Raw genomic sequence first — 19,273 nt, forward strand, 5'->3', positions numbered from 1 at the left:
TAGTGTTATTGCCCAAGGCTCACAGAGACCGTTTCAAAAGTGGCTATGCTGTAAAAAAAACACTTAGCTTATAAAGTCATGAATAATATTTTTTGGCTAAGTTTCCAATCTCCTTCACCTGTAAGAACAAAAAGGCTTGAATCAAATGCTTGTAAGCAGATGTGAATAAATGTATAATGCTCAACCAAAATAATTTTTAATGGTCTGAAGTCCAGGTTCTTGGCAAACTAATACAACATTCCCAACTCTCCCCCAGCCATTAAAATGAATTACTACTATAATGAGCCAAGAATGTCTGTGTGTAACGTGCGTGACGTCACTCCACATGCCGCACCCCCCCCCCTTCATTAATATTCATGAGCGGGTGGATTTTTACACTCACAGAGTGGAGGTCGAGCGGAAATACTTTTTTTCGCAAATTCGCTTTAAGTTTGACGTTTATTTATTGACAGTGAATCTAATAAATAATTATATGCAGCAACAAAGTGGATTTGGTGTCTTTATTTATTACTTCAGCACTTGAGACAAAAGGTAAGTCTAATGTATGCTTCTAAATTATGGTAAAATAGACATTTCTCGGTGATTTTCCAGATATTGTATCGAATTCACATTTATTTCAACCCCAGCGACCGAAAACAAAAGAGAATAAAGTGTCAGAGCAGTGAATTTTAAAAAAATTGGTCAGTTATATACAGTGCTACAGTGATATGAAGTGAGGTGTTTTATGACGTAGTTTTGTGCCAGATTCACTGCCATTCAATTTACACAAGATACAATTATACTCTGCTCAAGTTTTTCGTAAATATTACAGCTTCCGTCCTAAGACGGGCAAACAAGCTAGTACAGTATTAACAATTTTGTTGTTATTCCATTTAAGAATGTTGCGGTGAATACTGTAGTATGACCTCCATTGGCTGCATGGGTGACGTGAACCTATTAGATATAACATATACAATACTGTAACAGTGATCCTTTTGATGTACGTGCTTTGAGCTGAATAATTGATACTGATGAAAAACCAGCACGTATTTACAACCCTGTAACTCATGAGCTGCCACGTTAAATATATATTTATTTTTAATGTACGTTGCATTTGCCGGCCAATGTGTGCCTCAGGGACCGTCCATAAATGACGTCACGCGATTTTGGACGATTTTTGACCCCCCCCCATCGTCACACGGTGTCACAAAAAGTCAGACCCTCCCTCATATGACGTCACAAAGCTCTGCCCCCCCCCCAAAAAAATAAACATGCTTCAAATGGCTTTAAACTATTGTCATTGTAGTGAGTATTTAATGTGCCTCTGCACTCTGATGTTGTAGGAGAAAATATTTATTAAAAAGTCTATTTAATTAAGTAGAACGTGTTGTCTATATTATTTAAAGTTGCGCATTTTGATGTGACGTCACATTTCTCAAACCCCACCCCCCTCGTCACACATCATCACAAATGTCTGAACCCCCCCCCCCCCCTAGGTGCGTGAAGTCATTTATGGACGGCCCCTCGGTCAGAATGCTACTCATGGAAGGAAGTCTCATGTTTAACTTTGATTCATTGCTTGAAAGCGATGTGGCTTGAAACGTGTTCATCTTACAATACCAATCATTCACTAAGCCAGTATGAAAGCTTAACATCAAGGTATACTGTATTGAGGTAAGTGTGGGGTGGAGTAGTGGCGCATCAGTTAGTGCACCATGCTAAGTCACAGTTCAGTGGTGATATCCGAATTGTTCATGTCTGCCTCCCCCTCCTGCCCCCAGCTTCACCAACCCGCACTAATCAACATGGTGGAATATGGTCAAACAACAGCCCATCGCGGTGGGGGTATGCCTTCATCCAGCAGTGGATTGGCAAGCCGATATTAAATGAAGTATGTACAATAGGTAATGTGTTCAGACAATGTCCTCACTTGATTTAACGTGATTGCGTACTTAAGAGCATTTGTACTCTCAAGCTATGCCATATTAAACTGTCAAACACAAGTAGATTGGCAGATACTGAAGTTTGATGAATTTTGTTGAATCCGTGAAGCATCATACTGTGAGAAAAATCTTTAAAGCTCATAAGGAGATGGGACATCCAGATTAGCAGCCCAGAGATGGAACACTTGTGCAACATTCAGCCGCACTCACTTTTTCGTTTTCCTGACAGCCGAGCTAATCCCCTGCACACGTGTGAAGAAGGGAAGCCCGTGAACAAACACGACTTCCCATTCACACCCCCAGTGCAGACCCAGGGATTAAGCACGTGTCTTTATTAATTAATTTATAACTCCATATTTCCCAGAACGCTCATAGCGTTGGCTACCATACGTTGCTACCATACGTAGCCAACCGTGCTAATCGGAGGTGCGGGATAAAATACATATGCTTATGCCAACCCGCTTTAACCAGTCTGAAGTATATAGTCAAATAAAATAACCCTCTTCACACACCACGCACGGTGTGGGCATGTTGTCAACCAGCAGTGGGTTGACAAAAAGGTCAGTGGATTGACAAGAGGTCAACTATAGATTGACGTTCACAGCTCAGTGTCTGGCCCAAGATATTCCGACACCACAAGTCTTGACCGCCTCTCAAAAATCATCTCTTCTACTGCGCTTCGAAGGGAATGAATCTCGTTCTACGTTACATTATCGGAAAGTGCAACGAATCCATGGAACATATTAGACTTATTTGTAACTGCCACCAGTGCGTTATGGGTTTACATGTTTGAATAACCTAGCGATTGATGCTTTTGTCACTGAGCCACTTTGAACTGGCTCAGCATTGATTCCTAGTCACTTGGAAGTGATGTCATCATCAGCCATCATCAGTCCCCTGCTGGATGGAGACTTCCCCAAGCTGTTGATATCTGTGACAGTTTTCTGTGATGGACACTAATGGATAATGATGTAGGACAATTCCAAAGCTTGTCAATGTATACATGGAGATTAAAGCATTTGTAATATAATTTGAAAGAGTACGCTTCTTTACATATGTGAAGGTCTTAAATTCCAAAGAAAATATTTATCTGATCATAAATCACAAAAGAGGGTATTTTTACCACTATGCGAATGCTGATGGGGTTTTTTTCGAAATGCATATATTCGATCAATTAAGTTTCGGTATAATAAAATTTAGATTTCTTTCCCATTATTTTATACAGCTAAAAATAAAGGAAAATAACAAATAAATCCACTGAAAAAAATAATGCAATCATGTTTTTTTCACGAGGTTATTTTATTTATCAATTTTAATACTGGGCAGTATAAAATATCATTTTCAATATAGAATGTCTTTGTTTACAATATGAATGGTAAGTTATACAGTGTTTATAGAATGACATGGTAAGCTACGAAAGCTGGGAATGCATCCTCATAGTACTGTTATAAGTTATTCAAGAAACGAAATTCCAATATACGAACGAAGCTCCAGAAACGCATCTACTTCGTATATCGAGGTATTACAGTATGCAACTTTACATTTCATGATCTCAAAGTGATGTGTTTACACAGCCTCTATGTAAAATTTAAACATGTGGCGCTGGCATTTGGGAATGCTCAATCTGGCCTTTAAAAATGTGGAGGGCACATTTTAAATGTAATTAAACTTTCGAGGAGCATTCATTAGATATGAACATGACCTTCCTTTAAAAATGCAATTTAATGAATAAATATATTGGCTTTGTAAATCTTGGATATAATTACGTCCGTTTACTAACGGTTTGTTAACGTTAAATAGAGTAACAAAAAAGAATATGCAAACACGATGTATGTGGTACTGCATGTCTGTAGCAATTTGAAGGAAAAGGTTGGTTGCGGTCGACCATGTAAATTTGTGAAACTCTGAAACCCACTAACTTGCTTGATGTGACCAGGTGACAGTACAGCAAATGGGTTGTGAACCTGTGTGCACAGTTGAGTGCTGTGTTCTCGTGTCCATTGGGTTTTTTCTCGGTAAAGTATGAATACAGCATTTCATTACACACACACACAATCCCATAATGGAATTGGCTAATTACCCCACTTCACGGCCCAACTCACATTGTTGTGAGACTTAGCAACATTATTATGACTGTAAAATACGTTTAACAATAAACCATTTGGACTCGGCGGCGAGAATGAAATGAACCACTGCACGAGCTAACTGCAGCTTTTCACATGCGGTATATTAATATTTTCCCTGCTCATGGGTTTAAATACATTATCTTGCACTGGCATCCTCTGAGAGTTTTGTTAAACAATGGAAAGCGTATCTGTCGATGTTATCTTTTTCTTTTAAGATTTGAAATTTTTGGGGGGTTGTTCAAAGCTCTCTTTGTTCCAATGTAATAATAAAATAAAAACTACCGGCTAGAAAAACTCACGTCACATATACTGTATTCGACGTTTTTTCCTGCCACATAACTTTAAATCATTGACGTTATCAAGCGAGCCTTTCCGATTATGAGCATTTTTAGTGACTCACATGTCTTTCAAGTGGTTACATTTTTGGGGAATTATTTGTAAGGTTGCCGTTATCGTTTTATGACAAATGATGTTTGAGGTGCGTTTCAAAGATTGAAGCCCTGATTATTGCTGTGCTCTTAGCCGTGCGAGTTGGAGGGAGCCTCATATTAGATATCGCATACGCAAATTAACGGAAAACAAGTAATATAAAAAATCTTTTTAAATACGCTTTAATGAAATGTACCGTACTAGTAATGGAAGGAAGTGGCCCCGAAGCTTGCCATAACGTAAGGGGCCGAAGTCAATTACAGCCGTCAGTTGAGCGTGGACAATTAGACCCAAGCCGAAGCATAACATAGAAAATAATATTTAAAAATATTTCTTCTTTATTTTTAATGATAGAATATAGTATTGTCATCAGTATGACATAAGTATACCAAGTTTGCTGTCGATACCACATTGGGAAGTGGGTAAAAATTGAGTTACAATATTTGAGGATGCAACAACAGAGTGAGTTAATAAAAAGCGTGTAATAATAAAAACAACCAAATTATCTTCGTGAGTCAACCGTATTATATTCATATTTATTCATGTTTATTTATCTTCCATCTTCACTACCAGGCTGAAGTATTACCTAGGCTACATGGATCCACCCTGTGGAATTTGCAGGTTTGGAGAGAGTCCCAATCTATTTCGGTGGCCATCACCAACCATGATCAGCTTCCACGAATTTCGCTCCTTGACTCCTCCAACCCAATTGATGCCTCGGTCTGCAATGCTGTGTCGTCTCAACACCGTGGTCAACAACCACGACACAACAAACGCACACAACTCGCCCACCTACTTTCCCACCGCACTCACTGCAAGTCACAAGCAACTCACCAACTCATTCACTCGCTCACTCCTTTGCAAGGTGACGTCACTCAACCACTTACCCACACACTCAATCGATACACTGCACTGCGCTTCACTTTCTGCTTCGGGGTCGTCCATAAATGACGTCACGCGATTTTGGACGATTTTTTTACCCCCCCCCTCCCTCGTCACACGGCGTAATTAATGTGGCGCTGCACTCTGATGTTGTAGGAGAAAACACTTATTAAAAAGTATATTTAATTAAGTAAAAGTGTTGCCTATATTTATTTAAAGTTGCGCATTTTGATGGGACGTCACATTTCTCACCCCACCTCGTCACAAATGCTTGACCCCCCCCCCTAGGTGCGTGACGTCATTTATGGACGGCCCCTTCTTCCCTCGCATGTGTCCACTTTGGAACTCCCTCCCATCATCGTCCCCCCCACAAGTTCCTCTTAACCGTGCCCAATTCACAGAAACGTATTGAGCCCATGCCATTCAAACGTTCAATCGGGCTGTTTGTAGCTGGCCGCTTGGCGTATTGGTCTTGCTCCACCAGAGCCATCTCCAACAACCCTCCACGGTGGCTAGAGGAGATGTTCACCACCTCGCCCGGTACGCAGGAGGTCGTGGGTTCGACCACGACCCTGACGCCTGCTTTACATGTTCGGATTCTAGATTTGAAGCTTTCGTGACTGCAAGGATTCATACTCTTAGGTTTTTTTCGGTAAAGTCGCGTATGTAAAAATTTTTTTTATAAAAAAAAATAGTTAATATTATTATTCTTTTTATTTTTTACCTACATGTTTGGAGTTTGACTGTCTCTCTCCCCCGTTCAGGAATAGAAACATCGTGCGTTTAGGAGTACAGTATTTGGTTGCATGATCAGTCATTTGTGGCAGTGTAGCTTCTGAAGAAGAGCTATATAGCTCGGTGGGATTAAGATGTTATTTTTAAAAAATGTGAAGGTTTATAGATAAAAAAAACACTCGGAGCATGACGTCAATAACCCGTGCGGTTAAGTCTCCTAAATCGAATCCGATGCGTGTCGATGAAAAAAACACGCGACATCAACGAATAATTATCGATTCCTTTGCGACCGACTCAAAATCGATTCCGTGGGATATGAACTCGCCTCTCAGCAAAGCCCCAGGGCGGCGGTGACGTCATCCCCCTCGGAATTTACGTGAGGGGTGAGATGAGGTCATGTCACTCTAGCGGGTGACGTCACGAGAAGCATGGCGGCGCCCGTTGAGGAGAGCGTGGAGGCGGTGGCGAGCGAGGAGGAGGAGGAGGCGGTAGAGGAGGAGGTCGCCGAGCAGGCGAAGACCTTCAAGGAGCTGGTGAGTGGCCTCTTATCCTCACTTTGTCGCTGTGGTTTTGTTGTTCAAGGCGCCCATTCGGGCCTCGTGCCTAGGCGGTGTGCGCGCAGCATGGTTGGTGATCGCGTTGCGGGCCGCTGCGTTTATTGCTCTGTAACGCTCTGCTGGTCGCCACCGTCCCCGTGGCAGAGTTTGAGTGATGTTCTGGACGTTTAAGAAGGCGTTATTGTTGGTGGTTTGCGCGATTGTTGAGTAGGTTCGTTGCTTTCGCTGTGGTATCACATCTTGGCGGCCTAGGCATAGGCTGCGAGGTGGCCACGAGATGGCAGTACTGTAAAGTACAGTAAGTGGATGCTATTCCATCAGAATCTTTATTTGTATGTGTGTTCAACTTATTTCGCACGCTACGTGAGCAACCGTGCTCATCGGAGGTGTTGAAGGACAACAAACTAAACACAAAGCAGTTCTAAGCAAATTAGTTTTCAATTTTGAATTCGGAATGAAGAGCGTTCCAGACGGCTGAAGAAGAAACCCGATAAATCCGATGAGCTATAAAGCTCTTTTTCACAGGCGTCCACTCGGGACGGGTCAGAAAGTTACAACAACAAACAATACAAACAGCGATACATCTCTTTGGCAATCTACAAGATGAATGCATTACTTAACCGCTTTGGTCAGTGCGGGTTGATGAGAGACTGAGATAAAAACATTTACTGCAATAAGGTACACATCACCGACACCATAAAATATCAGCGTTAAACTCATACACGTTAATTGTAAGCAAACATATCAATACAACTAATGGAATAAATCGGCTAATTTTGTATCATCTTGAATGGTTTTGTAATGCCGTATATTTATAATAATGACATCAAATGTATGTAACTCAACAATACTGTATTATAAAAGTGTGAGAAATACTGCACAGTTAATGTAACTGTCGGTTTGTTTCCCTAGGGCGTCACAGAGGTGTTGTGTGAGGCGTGCGAGCAGTTAGGATGGAAGCAGCCCACGAAGATTCAAGTGGAAGCCATTCCCGTGGCCCTCCAGGGTAGGGCATCGTTTTGAAGTTTGGGAATTCATTTTGTGTTATTAAACGGTGCATAACACGCACTCGACACTTTTAGTTGGCAACTTTTTTATGCTGCAATAAAAAAAGCGTAACTGCATGTATAGTTTCCTTTGCTGGCTCTACAACCAGATAAATAATTGTCCAAATACATTCCTGCTTAAATAGTGTGTTTTAAATGTGGAGCAGCGGATAAGTGGTTTGGTCAGTTGCAAAAAGCGAGGGTTTCATAATGTACTGGTTTATTCTGCACTGCAAATATAAAAAGTATGGTATGTCATAGTGACCTTTGCGTTTTCAACCTCTCATGAATCTTTGAACATATTATCGATGCAGCGGTGTGCACTGTGTCACTTATTTCAGGGAAAGACATAATCGGTCTCGCGGAGACAGGCTCTGGGAAGACGGGGGCCTTCGCGCTGCCTATTCTACAGGCCTTGCTGGACGCGCCACAAAGGCTGTTTGCGCTTGTCCTCACACCCACGCGAGAACTTGCCTTCCAAATTTCTGAGCAGTTTGAGGCCCTGGGCTCCTCCATCGGCATAAAATCAGGTTGGTAACTTTATCAACAAAAAATCAATAATACCTTCATATTTATCAACTGTTGGCAAACACCAATATGCTGTGGTTGTTTATACGTGTATATATGAGTTAAATAATGTTTATTTTAAGTCAAACTAAAATTGCTCGAACTTAAATTGGTGGCATATTCCACCAAATGATAATATCTGTATCTCACCAATGCATGTTTTTTTTCACAGCTGTGGTGGTTGGAGGTATTGATATGATGTCACAGTCCCTAGCCCTGGCCAAGAAACCTCATGTAATTATCGGTAAGTGTTTAATACTGTGCTATTAAAAGCTTTGTCGTATTGATAAAGAAAAATAAGCAACGTCATTGTTCACATTATATGGTTCATATGAAGCTTTATCAACTAGTTATTTTAATTGCCATATGTTTTCCACTTGGACATTTTTTCTTCTAATTTGTTGCTTACCCGAGTGTTACATTTAAGCCATGGTAAGTATTTTATTCAGTGTGAAAAATGTGAAAAATTCCTTGTTGATACCTTGTAAAGAGCTTTTACATGAAAATTATCATGATGTGCTAAGCGTCAAACAGCTGCAAGTCAATATTTGGTATACCTGATAATACACCAAATCTCCAATTGACAAAAATTATGCGAAATAAGTCAACTTGTCCCAGTAATATTTTAATATTGACTGATTGACTCGTGCTTTCCAGCAACTCCTGGTCGGTTGGTGGACCACCTGGAAAATACCAAGGGCTTCAACATCCGTGCCCTTAAATACTTGGTGATGGATGAGGCTGATCGCATCCTTAATATGGATTTTGAGACTGAGGTTGGTTTATTGTTTTACACAATTTTTACTTCTTTGTTTCATGCCAGAAGCCACAGATCAATCATTGCCTTTTTGGTTCTACTTTCATATCAAGTTTCTAGAACAACTAACAACGATGCTCAGCAGCCCAGGTATAGTCCTGGGACCATTAATTCCCTCACTTCATGAGCCACATGGCTTTTGTGGGTTCAGCCACTCCCAACTTCATTCCACTTGTCTCTTCTCCCTCCCTAGCTTTCATGGCCAGGAGAAATCATTAAAAAGAAACTTGCTTTAAACAATGTTTCATGCTAGAGTGGGTACAATTAGATTATCCCGAGAAAATTTATTTTGAACTAAGAGAGGGAAGCAATGGGCCACGCGGTCTCGCTTCTGCACTGTGTGGTCACAATTGGTTTCGAGGGTGGCCTGGGTGAAAGCTTGGAGCTTGCTTCTCAAAGAGAGCCAGCGGTTCACTTGAAGAGCCTGCTTTTGTTGCCAGGCTAGCCTGATGAGGCTGCCAGGGGGAACTTGTGCCAAGCCTGCAAACAAAAAACAATAAGTGAGTTTCCTCGCTGTTTTGAAATAATAGCTAAACAGTGATTTCAGATATAGTTTGGTAATTGCCATTCGTATCATGACACAAAATAAATATAGAGCTGTTAATAATTATCTGAAATGTTGTGTAGTGTTTTGCATTTACATATTACCCCTGGGTGTATTTCGCCTTGGTGAACAACTGTGCACAGTCAATGCTTATGATTCACTTATATCTTTCATTCCATAGGTAGACAAAATTTTGAAGGTGATTCCAAAGGAGAGAAAAACATACCTGTTTTCAGCGACAATGACTAAAAAAGTAAGTAATTATCAGTACATGCAGCATATGCCTTCAGATTATAACAAAAAATATATAAACGTATATTTTTTTCAATATGAAATCCGTCATTACTTTTGTGTTTGTCCCTGGTCTCTAGGTTCAGAAGTTGCAGCGGGCAGCACTCAAAGAGCCAGTGAAGTGTTCTGTCTCTACCAAATACCAGACTGTAGAAAAGTTGCAGCAATACTACGTCTTCATTCCAGCCAAATTTAAGGTACATTTCAATTGCAGGCAGACCTCTCTGAATGCAGGGGTTACGCTCCTGGAAAATGCTGTGTTGGGAAAAATCGCATTTGACAAATAATAGACCTCATGAAAAACAGGGTTGCATTCCTGGGTCTAAATTCATCACCCCTTCCTCTTTGTTTACTTAATTCTACACGATTTCCACCCTTGTCATTGTACTAAAGGATGTTGAGTAGCTTTCCATTTCTTGTGTGTGCTTTTTATTTTTCAAGATCACCTCAACATTAATCCCCCGTCTCCATTACTGTTCCCGCACAGCAGCACTCGCACCCAACGCTCACCCCGACACTGAATTCCCAGCCTGACACTCGCTCCTGAGATCGTCACTTGAACGTTATTCATTTGCAATCTAGGCATCCGTGTGACTAATGTCCTCCGACTGGACGGCTAGATGCATGCGGCAATGTATGTTGAGTGTTACATTATCACGTGAAAAAAACACGCAAAAACATGCTAAATACATATTTCTCACAGTCAATTAATTCTCACCTTACAATGGATGCTAGCTCTCTCACGGCACTACTTTTTGACGCGGGGATGAGATTCTTAGCAACGTCAAACCATGCATAGCCAAAACATCGCCCCGTGTTCTGGAAAACAAACCTCCATTAGGTAAACCGTGTAAAGCCAAAATAACGCAATCGATAAAGCTTTGTTGGGCAAGGTTTTCCTGTATTTAATATATTTACAGTGACTAACATTATTATGCTATATCGCATGTTGGGTGGACATTTGCTTGGTTGTGTAAAAAGCGTCTGCCAACAGGAAGTTTTTAAGCCTATTTGATACTTTTAACACTCATTTGTGAAACACCATGCTTAACATGACAGGCTTGAGTACACCAAGGTGTTTTCATCCAGTATGTGAAAATAGTGTAATTGTGTTGGAACAAGACTTGGTGTTCATATCAGATTTATTTAATCATCGCAGTAAGCCACCGGCTGACTAGACCAATATATGGGTCGGGGAAAATATAAAATTCTGCAATCTAAAAATTTACCCTGCATATAGGCAATTTCATATGCCTATGAGGCCAATTCTTTTATCAGGTATGCACGCAACACAGGTCTTATGATGAGAATAATGACCAATTATATTCAGTGTAATGTGATGTACAGTTGTGTAATCTTAAGTAGTAAACTTTAAGGTTAGTGTTTAATTTAGTTTTTTTTTACTTTTAAGTGTTATACAGTGACACTAACCTCAGTGATTAATTGGTTTTGCCAAGGGCATGAACACAGCTGCGTTGTATCAGTGATGAGTACATAACTCAACATTATACAATAGTGTGTATTGTAGTTATCTAGTTTAAATAAAAATATTTCATTTGAAATGTTATGAAATTTTTTTTTTTTAAATGTAGATGTGAGGTAGGCTCACGGGTATGTTTCTTTTTATATTAATGTGTGAACACATATCCAGAAAATCCATTTAGCCAGATCAGATCTCCCCCTGCCCCCTCCTCTATTCTCTGTTAGTCCAGTGAGCCAGAAGCTTACTGTATATTCCAATGTTGGAAGGACGTCTTTTCAATTATTGAACACTACAATGTCAGGCTGAATTTGAATTAACTGTTACACATGCATATTGGTATGTCTGATGCAATTAAATGAGCAATATCAAATTCCCTTTCTGCAATAGAAATGCATGTTTAGTGTTTATCATGCTGAGCATTGATGCTGACCTGAAACCAGTGTGATATTTGTATGAACGTAATGCTTTGTGTTTTAATGAATGCTGTGGAACCCTCATATTACTTGGCAGGATTCTTACCTGGTCTACATCCTCAATGAGCTGGCGGGAAACTCGTTCATCATCTTCTGCAGCACGTGTAACAACACTCAGCGCATAGCTCTGCTCCTGCGAAACCTGGGCTTCACAGCCATCCCACTGCACGGGCAGATGAGCCAGGTATGAGATGTTACTCTCTTTCCACGGCAGAGGTGACTGCTGCATATTGCAGACTGCCTAGATTGGGCGGGTTACTTCCTGGCCGTCGCATTAACCAATTTTGACAAATGTATATCACCACTGGAAGATGTTATTCTGTTTTAGTATATGGCACATTTTTTGGTTTGGCCATGTTTGTTTGTTGTAGTACGGAATGATGGCTTTAATCTAAGTTGTCTTGTGGTTGTTGTTGTTGTTTGACTTGCATCCCACTGGGATTTTTGCACAGCGTTGGTGTACGGTGCTTTTTTTCTGGAAGACTTTGCAGTTTTTTCCTGGATTTTTCTGTTTGCGCATAGTCACTTTAAGATGTTTTCTTGTTCATGTTTTTGTTTTTTGTTTGTTGCGGTTGCATCCGATTCAAGAGCCGAATGGCTCGCAGGGCTATACCAAATAAATGAAACTGAAACTGAAAACTTTAAACTTGCATATCAGTGGCGTTTAAAATGTCACTTATAAATATAGATATTTTTGACGTGCACCTGAACAGGCTCTTACCTATGTCAAAAATGGAAATGTTTACATTTAAACCATTGCTGAAAGAAAATCTGTAATATAATGCAGGGGTGGCCAATCACAACTCCCGTACCACATGCAGAACCATGCAGCAAATAGTTTCACTTTTAAAAAAATATTTTACTTGAAACAGGAAATATCTGTGGTAGCTGCCTGGGCCACTCGCTTCTAACAGCCGAGCCAGACATCAACACTCCCAGGCCATTTCTGAACTTCGTAGCCAACCAGCATGAGCAAACTGGCCACGTGACCACCCCATATGATCGTCCCACATGTCTTATATGAAGATTTTGTTATCCAGCTGGCAGGGTCAGGAAGTTGGGCCAGCCCTTGTATAATCTATCCAAAGTACCAACCCACACGCACAAGACGTTTTCTATTTGAGATCATTGTTTGTTCAGTGAAATGCTATTGGTACCTTGATTGATGAAGATGTTTTTTCAGCACTTTCAAAGTAAATATCAAGCTTTGTCCCACTTCCCAGGCTACCTATTATTCTGTAGTGACAGGCCCATACAAGTGCCGACTGTGTGTTTTTTTCCAAGCAGTATTCGCTCTGCTAAAATAAAATTCCCAGTGCATGTATTATAAGGTAATTTTGATGAACATATTACTAAACGTAAATATACAAAGTATAACATTGCAGTAATATACGATATTAGAAAAACATTTGCTGGTTGGCTGGCTTCCGGCCTGGCTGGCTGGCACGTGGGGTGGGGAAGATCGCATGAGCGGTGACCACGTCAAACGCATCCCACGGCGTTTCCCCCGTGCTCACCCTTGACCTCAGCCGTGTATTCCGCACAAATGCATGGGATACCTTACCATACTATAATACTATATTAGAAAAAAAGCCTGGGTAGCTTGGTGGCTGTCAGGAAGGCAGGACAGAGGGACAGACATTTCCATCAGACTTATTGATGTCGCTTTTAGTATTATATCCTAAACTCTGGCATTCAGTAACTTTTTTTCAAAATGGATGGATTGCTCGTGATGAATGGAAATTGTTCTCTTTACATTTGATCTTACCATTGATTTTATTATAATATACATTGTTCAATGCATTTGTAGTGGAACAGTAATGCAGATGTCAAATGTTTGATTTGTATTCATTATACCTTCACCATTTCACATTAACTTGCTTCTTGTAAAAAACAAATCTAACCAGGTATCTGTTTTGACTTTAACTAAAGGAATGATTGAATGGAAATGTGTTTAGAACAAGCGCTTGGGCTCCCTCAACAAATTCAAGGGCAAGGCTCGCTCCATTCTGTTAGCGACGGACGTTGCAAGCCGAGGGCTGGACATCCCGCATGTGGACGTGGTCATCAACTTTGACATCCCAACTCACTCCAAGGTGGGGTCCCACCTGCGCACACCGCTCACCACTTTGCCATTTCAAGCGCCAAGCCCTAAGCCTGCGTGGAAATTCAGTTACACTCCACCACTTGCCTTGGTCTCTTCTCAGTTTTCAACAAAAGGCCATAGAGTGTTTTGGCAGATGTCATCACTACTAGATAATATTTCTTCCTGGGCTTCGTCTTTCTTTACTGTCATAGCAAGGGTGTTTTCAGCATGCACTTCCAAAGTAGACTAATTACACGTAGCCGTTGAACATTGATTTTAATTCCCATAGATTGGTCTCCCTCTGGCGACTTTGTACGATACATTTTTTCATTAAAAGTGTACAGTACTACAAAAATAATTTTACATGACAAATATTTTGCATTGACACCTACATATAGAACCCACTGTTGTGCACAATAAAGTTACAAGAATTCTGCTCATTAGAAATAGCATAACGTGGTTGTATTTGCATTTCGGAAATAAACCATTGTGCTGTTACGTTAGTTGAAGGAGCTAAGGCAATTCCATCAGACATTGTATGTATGTTGAACTTATTCCACCACACACGTAGCCAACCGTGCTAATCAGAGGTGTCTTTTTTAACATTATATCCTAAGCTGTGGCATTGGACACCTGTGTTTTCTTTCAGGACTACATTCACAGGGTGGGTCGAACTGCAAGGGCAGGCCGGTCTGGAAAATCCATCACATTCGTGTCACAGTAAGTTGCTGCTCCCAAGAATCAAAAGCCTTTTTCAATGTTCAACAATTGAGAGTAAGTGTTTGTGAACCTTGACGCAGCTGCAGTGCAAATGCATTTTGGCAGAGTGCCAATGCCACTCCTGTCTGGTTTCTTGTGCAGATAAAATAGTAAGACTTGTACCAAGAGGCTTTTAAATGCCTATAACTGCACACCTGTTGGTATGTAATTGTTTGATATGAGCTATAGAAATTAATGTTAGATTTCATAAGTTATAAAGTTTTGGTTGCTAAAAAAGTTTTTATGGCTTCTCCTTTGTGTTGCTGGTAGTTGAGGTGTTTAAATTAACGGTTTTAAATGTTCACCTGTAACATAATTTGTCAAGAGGCCTGAGCAGGAATAATTATAACTTTACTCAAATAATTGGTGTGGGTGTAGACAAGGATGTGCAATCAGTACTAACGAGTGCAACATGTAAGGATTGAACATTTAGTCATTATGAACTTAAATTACCCCATCGAACATTCTCAATGGCCGCTTCAAAGCATCCAAAATTGCCTCTATACAGAATGAGGCAGTTACAACTTTCTACAGTAGATGGCACTTGGAACCTGAACATGTGATTTATTCGAAAAGCTTCAAATATGGGTTTGGCCTATGCTAGTTATACATTTATTAATACCCTCTGTTGCATTGTTAATTGCACTTTTTTCTTGTTCTGGTGATGCATTTGTCGTTTGGTGAAGGTACGATGTGGAGCTGTTTCAGCGTATCGAGCATCTCATTGGAAAGAAGCTTCCTGCCTTCCCCACCAACGAGGAGGAGGTGATGATGCTGACAGAGCGGGTATCCGAAGCCCAGAGATTTGCTCGTATGGTACGTCGTGTACTGCCTTGTTTGTTTTTTTATCGCAAAAAAATATTGGCGTTTGTACAATTGTGTTGTTGAAAACTGCTCATTGTTAAAAGACAAATTCAATGTTGAAGAGATGGTTGCATTTTTTTACAGGTGTTGAAGGCCTATGTTAAGTGATATCCAAAATGGTTTGTGTTTAGACAGTTTTGGTCAGTGTTAAATCTACCCAGTACGTTTATAATATGGTTATTATGATTAGTTTTATACCAAGAATGGTAACTATAGCTACCTATCCAACGTTATGACTTGCGGTGTCCTGTAACACTGCCATATACTTAAATGAACACATGATACAGGTGATTGTCGTTGTTTAAATGTTATTAAAATAGGCCCAGTTAATGATATGGTCATTTGCTTTCAGTGATATTTGTAGAGATGTGGTTTATACACTCTGTAATTTATTTTCCATCAATTGTGCAACATGTAAAACAGCAGTCGGCCTTTAGTGCATTTGATAAAAATGCTATTGTTGTCAGTTCATTGTGTTCACGTGCCTTATTGTAACCTAAAACATTTTCAGTTTTGTCAACTTTTGTTTAGGACTGAAGGACATATTGGGGTTTTTTTCTCAGGTATGCTACTCTTATGTAAGAGGCGGCACTTTGGACTTGATTTCCACAGGTCACCAGTTCGATCTGATGTGTCTGTATAAACAATGGGCAAGTTTCTCTAATCCTACGTATCCGTCCATACTACACCACAGTTAGTTGATGATTGACAAGATGGTGATTTAAGTGTGGTTACACACCCCCCTCTTTCAAAACATCTGGCCCAGCATGAAAGCCTAGGTCAAATAGGTCAAAGGATAAGTCACATACCCTCTAGATGGCCTCTGCAGGAACTTCCTTTAGTTCTGTAGTGAGCAAGCAATTACAGGACTGCACCTTTACCATTTGTTTCTTTTTGCAGGAAATGAAGGAAACCGATGGGAAAAAGAAGAGGCCGAGGGAACAGGTTTTGGATGATGCGGAGGACGCCTCCGGTGTCCGCAAGCACGTTAAAGGAGGAAAAAGAAGGAAATAGAAACATGCAATAAAAAGACTCTTACTCTTCAGGGTCACAAGTAAATTATGGAGAAGTCCCCAAGTCGATAGCATAAATCCCCAAATTCATTACGGCAGTCAAGTTGAGGTGTTCATCCTTCTTTAATTAAACATTGAGTGCACACAACTGCGTCGAACCTGGCGGAATTGGTGAACAGATGGCTTACGGCCCCCAGTGCGCTCATCTTTGAGAGCTGTCGTGCCCACACATCCACATCTTTTGCCGAGTCGTGATGGGTTTGATTTCATTATTTTCGAGCTAACTTGGAGCATTGCTTTATCATTTTACGTGTCTATGGATCAAGTTGCCATCTTTATGTGAGAATGTAATGGGGATATGTTTGCATATAAAGAGTGATACACTTAATAATGGTCTTGACATTAGTGGCTTATTTGGTTTCGGTGCTCATTTTTCAAGTGAAATTCCTGGTGTGCTACATCGCATTTAAATTACCAGCCTCGCTTCATTCCTGTGAATTGCTTTTTCCCGTTGCTGTTGCAGATTACTTATTAACTGTAATAAATGGCTGTATATCATCTGCGCTTTTCCAGTACTGTACGTGTAAAATATCGCAGTTACTGTTTAACCAGGTGATTTGTATTATTACGCCGTGCAGTCCACACCACAGTTGTAGTTGTCAGCAGTTGATGTCACCTACTTGTAGTGTGAACTGACGAATGTGTAGCAAAAAATATACACCTCGGCACATTCATAAATAAAACTCTTCAAATATGAAATCATTTGTAAAAATGTATAATGTAAAATATATATTTAACAGGCAATGTCATGGGGCAGTGGCCCTGAACGTGCTATGAAGAAGGGCCCTTCCCCAAGACGTCGCCTATTGTATTTCCTTTTCAGGCAGTGCTATATTGATGAATTTGTTGAGTTTTAGTTTTTTGTGCTTGTGTACAACTGCCAAACGCAGCTTCTCCAAATAGTTTTGTTTACCGATACTATACACTATAACAGACCAAACAGTGAATTTACCTCCCTGTGTATATTACAAGGATGGAGCGACGTGTGCATGAATTTTTAAGGTTAATTGTTTTAATGCTAACATGATCATTGTTGGAACAATATATGAAAAATGCTTTTTAGTCACTGTAAATCTCAAATAATACATGCAGTTTCAAAGTAGTTTTTCCTTAGAGGGCAATGAATGAAATTGCCTCCAAACCATTTAAGTTATATCATTATGTGAAGTGTATTGGTCAAACGTGATTTGACTCTGGTGTGTCACTTGCTGAACCATGCAGGGAGAAACCAACTTGAATGAGCAGTGTCCTAACAAACATACATGAAACTTTGTGTCCCAGTGATATAATAAACTACAGATGCTTTTGTATAACATGATGCCCATAGAGTACATATTTTATATGTTGGACAATTGTGTGGTTTATGTTTTCAATGTTATTGATAAAGTTCAATCTAAAAAAAAGTGTGTAAAGAGTACAGTATCTGCCAGTATCTACGTGGGATAAGCAAAGGTCCAAGGCCAGACTGTCTTTCTGTTCAAATCAGCAATTGTCGCTCCTTTTCATAAGCAGTTGGTAGTCGGGAGGCAGACATGCTTGGTTCTGACGCAAATGGTTGGGTTATGCTTGGACGGCCCCAAAGAAAGGTGAAAAGTATTACGTCCCTTTTGCTAAGCCACTACTGGATGAGGCCCATTTGTGCCGGTTATTTTACCATATTTTGCGATGGTGGTCAGTGCGGGTTAATGAAGGGCGTGGAGCAGGTGTTGGCACATACTACAGTATATGAATGGATGTTGCGTCATTGCCGTGTTGTGCTCACCATGACACCGTGTTTGTGCATTGTGATCACCCATCCAAACATTTGACTCAAGCCTGCTTAGCTTTTGAGATCTAATGAGATTGGGAATATTCTGCATGATTTGGTTGCGGACAAAGTATTGTTATTCACAATTACTGCGCAGGTAGTTTTATGCACCACAAAGGAGGAGGTGGTGGAGTGGACTTGCAGCCAACAAATCTTTGTACAATAGATAATTTTTTAATCATGGTTGTCCACAAGCCCAAAACGCTGAAAAGGTCAGCAACAAACAGCACACTTGAAGGTAAAATCGATATATAACAGTTGATGTGTTTCTCGGGGTTCTCAACCAAGGAGACGAGAGGTCGGTCAAATATGAAGGGCTCCATAGTGAAGGTTGTCCCTTGATGACTAAACGCCGGGAGGGCTGTGATCATGTCTGCAGTCGGCTGTGGATGCGTTGTCATAAGCTGTCCTATGCATGGCAGTTTAACACCGGTCAGCAAAGTAATATGTTAGATGTATGTGAAAAAAATACTGGGGTGTCGCGTATATGCAACACATTGGTGTTCTTTCGTGTTTGTGTTTATGCATGGGCTTGTTTATAGCCAGGCGTGTTTGTTACCAAAACTCAAACCACCCAAACCCAGTCAGTTGTCGGTAGTCCTTGCAGAACATTTTTGTCATGCGTGACCCTGCCAGTGACGTTTGAGACAAATAAATAAACTATTGAGATGTGAAATATGTTATAATTAGATTTGAGACTTTAATTGTTTATTGATGTGTGTTTTCTGACTTAATGGCAACTTGCAAAATATGTATGAGCAAAACAGTGTAGTGCGTTACAATATAGCATATCCGACTCGCTGAGAATTGGG

At 40.4% G+C, this 19,273-nt stretch overlaps 1 protein-coding gene and 1 long non-coding RNA gene across 2 annotated transcripts; both read left to right on the top strand.

Moving 5' to 3' along the window:
* The first annotated feature begins 1,508 nt into the window (after window positions 1-1,508).
* LOC144719209 (uncharacterized) lies at window positions 1,509-4,112 on the top strand. The gene is made up of 3 exons (XR_013585561.1): window positions 1,509-1,653; window positions 1,761-1,870; window positions 3,859-4,112. It is a non-coding gene; the product is annotated as an uncharacterized LOC144719209 (long non-coding RNA).
* A 2,374-nt stretch (window positions 4,113-6,486) lies between these two features.
* Window positions 6,487-17,967, top strand: DDX47 (DEAD-box helicase 47). Its single transcript, XM_078594449.1, has 12 exons — window positions 6,487-6,627; window positions 7,564-7,657; window positions 8,039-8,227; window positions 8,437-8,508; window positions 8,922-9,040; window positions 9,807-9,878; window positions 9,997-10,113; window positions 11,910-12,056; window positions 13,831-13,968; window positions 14,608-14,678; window positions 15,404-15,533; window positions 16,482-17,967. Exons 1-12 carry the CDS (start codon window positions 6,523-6,525, stop codon window positions 16,593-16,595), a joined length of 1,368 nt encoding a protein of 455 aa, XP_078450575.1. The 5' UTR covers window positions 6,487-6,522; the 3' UTR covers window positions 16,596-17,967.
* The last annotated feature ends 1,306 nt before the right edge of the window (window positions 17,968-19,273 follow it).

This window comes from Lampetra planeri, chromosome 5, assembly GCF_965212315.1.
Source record: "Lampetra planeri chromosome 5, kcLamPlan1.2.h2, whole genome shotgun sequence".
In the NCBI taxonomy this organism is placed as follows: domain Eukaryota; kingdom Metazoa; phylum Chordata; class Hyperoartia; order Petromyzontiformes; family Petromyzontidae; genus Lampetra; species Lampetra planeri.